The sequence below is a fragment of the Hordeum vulgare genome, chromosome 3H (assembly GCF_904849725.1).
Source record: "Hordeum vulgare subsp. vulgare chromosome 3H, MorexV3_pseudomolecules_assembly, whole genome shotgun sequence".
In the NCBI taxonomy this organism is placed as follows: Eukaryota; Viridiplantae; Streptophyta; class Magnoliopsida; order Poales; family Poaceae; genus Hordeum; species Hordeum vulgare.
Genome location: NC_058520.1, coordinates 40,269,460 through 40,272,633, shown reverse-complemented (window position 1 = coordinate 40,272,633; position 3,174 = coordinate 40,269,460). Strand labels below are relative to the sequence as shown.

The 3,174-nt window shown below is 48.0% G+C and overlaps 1 protein-coding gene across 1 annotated transcript; it reads right to left on the bottom strand.

The window, feature by feature from the left end:
- Positions 1-212: 212 nt before the first annotated feature.
- Positions 213-1,267, bottom strand: LOC123439472 (fasciclin-like arabinogalactan protein 11). The gene has a single exon (XM_045116184.1). The coding sequence runs from the start codon at positions 1,207-1,209 to the stop codon at positions 427-429; it is 783 nt and encodes a 260-aa protein (XP_044972119.1). The 5' UTR covers positions 1,210-1,267; the 3' UTR covers positions 213-426.
- Between the last annotated feature and the right edge of the window lie 1,907 nt (positions 1,268-3,174).

The following is a 3,174-nucleotide window of genomic DNA, read 5'->3' as shown; positions in this document are numbered from 1 at the left end:
TCTCAGTTCTCACGGCTTGCGCTGCCCCAGTATCATTGCCCTTTGTGGAGTTTTGTTGTCATTCGTCAATGCCAGTGACACTGGTTGATTGCACACAAATGTCTTCCAGGCCATCTATCTATACAAGATTTTTCTTAGACAATATCTTTGAAGACATTTATCATGCCTCTACATCAAGCAAACGCACAGTCCATAATAAACATACCAACCACAACACAGAAAAATTGCGTACATTTATTTAGTAGCATTACATAAAAATGTGACCCCCGCAATACATTTCAGTTTACATGTCCCTAGCAATTACAGAGGTATAATGAGCAGAAATAAGAACAAATCAAACCAAAAAGACCAACAACCTTTGAAAAGTGAGCAAAAAAGATCGACGTGCGTGGATCTAGCCCTCAGGGCTCATAGGATCGGGCGCTGTCACAGCCCCCACCAGACGCACGCCAGTGCAAGCACGTGAACCACCGCGACACCAGCCCCTGTGACCACCCGCGCCGGCGCCGCGAGCGACGTGTCCGTCGACGCGTCGGCCTCGGGCGCGTCCGCGACCGTCGACGTAGGCGTCTTCCCCTTGGTCTTCGTGGGCGCGAGCGGCGCCGGCGCGGGCGCGGCCGTCCCGGCGATGGCCATCGGCAGCAGCACCTTGTTCACCTGGTACACCACCAGCTGGTCGCCGGTGTAGAGCGTGTTGTCGACGGTAGCGTTGACGACCCCGGTGGTGATGTTGACCTGCTGGCCCTCGGCGGTGACGTTGAGCGGGTACTGGCCCGGCGAGCTGCTGCCGGCCTGCGTCCGGAGCGGGTTGCTCACGGTGTCGAACTGCGACATGGGGATGGCGGTGGAGAGGACGTGGTACTGGATCAGCGCGTTCTTCTGGCTGTCCGACAGCGAGTTGAGCGTGCCGGAGGCGAGCGAGGTGAAGGCGTTGTCCGTGGGCGCGAACACCGTCATGCCGCTCCCGAAGCTGTTGTTGAGCTGGTTGTCGATCTGCGCCGCCACGCCCGTCGACTTGAGCAGCCGGATGAACGTGTTGAACTGCCCGGCCTTGGCCAGCACCCCCGTGATGTTCGTCGTGCCGGCCGCCGGAGCGGGCGCCGCCGGGGTCGTGGGCGTCGTGGGCGCCGCGGGCGCCACCGCGGGGCCCTGCGCCGACGCCGCGATCGCCACGGACAGAAGGAGCACGAATCTCTGCATGGCTGCCATGGCGTGTACGTGCTACGTACGTAGACGTGCAGGCAGTGCGGGTGCAACTCGATGCGACAATGCGAGTGATCTGAGTCATGGCGTGGCTTATAACAAGATGGGTGGGCTGGGGAAGAGGAGTGAGGTGGAAGCATCTAGCAGAGATGGACGTGGTGGGTGTAGTAGGGTTTGTGTGGGGGGTAAGTGAGTGTGGCCATTACAGTTACGGGGCACCAAACACTGAGGTGAGCTGCCAAGGTGGAAGGAACAGGCTAACTACCTAATAGCAGCTGGCCGGGTTGCTTCCAGGAGCAGCAATTCTTCTCAAGATCTGGTTTTTCTTCTTCTTCTTTCGTATCCTTTTGACAATGGGAGCTGTGATGATGGTGATTTCGAGCTAGACAATGCAATCAAGTTTTATTTGGGCAGCAGCACCTGGTTTTTCCATGACATGCATTGTACTGCATGAGCTGGTTTTGTTCTTTCGGTAGGGCCTTAATTAGCATTATTACTAGTTGATTAGCTGAAAACTGCATCCAAAACAGGCACACATGCGTGGGGGCCAAAGTTATATCCTAGCCATGGTAATTGCAAGCTTGATACTGTTAACTGAGTAGGTAATTCAAGTCTACCATTCCTAGCCACATGCTACTTTTTTTTTAATTGCTGAAAGGCGTAGGTAAAAGATTTGATTTTTTTTTCCGAGCTCGGTTGGTCCAAGAGAAAAAGATGGTGTGCGTAAATATCATCTGAATGATGTGTGCCAACTTAGGAAGCAGGGTAACCTGGGATTTACTAATTTAGGTATTAAGAATATAAGTCGTTTGTGCACACATTGCTCTGGAGGCTAGAGAACGCGCGCGACTCAATGTGAATCATCTCCTGGTAACTCCCATTTCTGGAATGGCTTGACGGAAGATACAGATATTTTTTATAGATGTTGCCATAGAGTTGTTGGTGATGGTCGCAAAACCATATTTTGAAAGGACGCATGGTTAAGAGACAAACCCCTATGTTATCATATTTTGGGAGGACACATGGTTAAGAGACAAACCCCTATGTTTGGTTTTTCCACGTCTTTACAACTTGACCTTTTGTAAGCATGTCAGTGCTGCCAAGGTGTTTAGCCAAGACATTTGATTGCGTTAGTAGAAGAAGATGTTTGCATGGGGAGACCCTCGAGATGTGGAACAAATTATTTGATATGTGTAGTCAGGTAACTCTCTCGGAGGAACCTGACAAGGTTAAATGGCTTCTTACTTCCTCTGATAGTTTTTCTATTAAATCTGTGTACCATTATCTTGTTGCTCGACAAGTTATGTTCCCTTATAAGTTAATGTTGAAAATGAAGATGCCTTAGAAAGTTAAAGCTTTTTCTTCGTTAGTGATCAAGCACATGTTCGTGACCAAAGATAACTTAGGACATGTACAATGATTGATAAGATAGTTTTATCTTAAATCTTGCATGTAATTTAGAGATGACAAAAAAGAGAGTCTACAATGGATCATGTCTTAAACTTTATCTTCTATAATTAGCTATTTCTAAAAACATGGTGAGACATATTATGCTAAGGCACCTCTTGTCTTCTCTTAAATAAGAGAAGGCAAAGCCTTTTTTATTTGAGTTCTCTCTCCTCCACCTCATTATTTCTCCTATGTGACACTCCTAAGATAGCATCATTGTACATGTCATTAACTCAAAGAGGCTCGAAAGGTACTAAACATTGTTAGTCCTGTGACAACATAGAAAGTGTAGATTGCTTGGTTTTTTTTCTTGTTACCCAACTAGATATTTATGGAGTATTGTAGGGTGCTCCTTGGGTAACCAGTGATCCCCTTTGTTTTTTCTTGATTTATGCTAGAAATGGCTGCCTAGCTATACTAGCTAGCTAAGATAGATTAGTTGTTATGCTTGGCGTTGCCGCTTTTGTTATGGTCTATTTGAAAAACAGGAAACAAATCATGCTTTCAAGGTATGATGCCTAA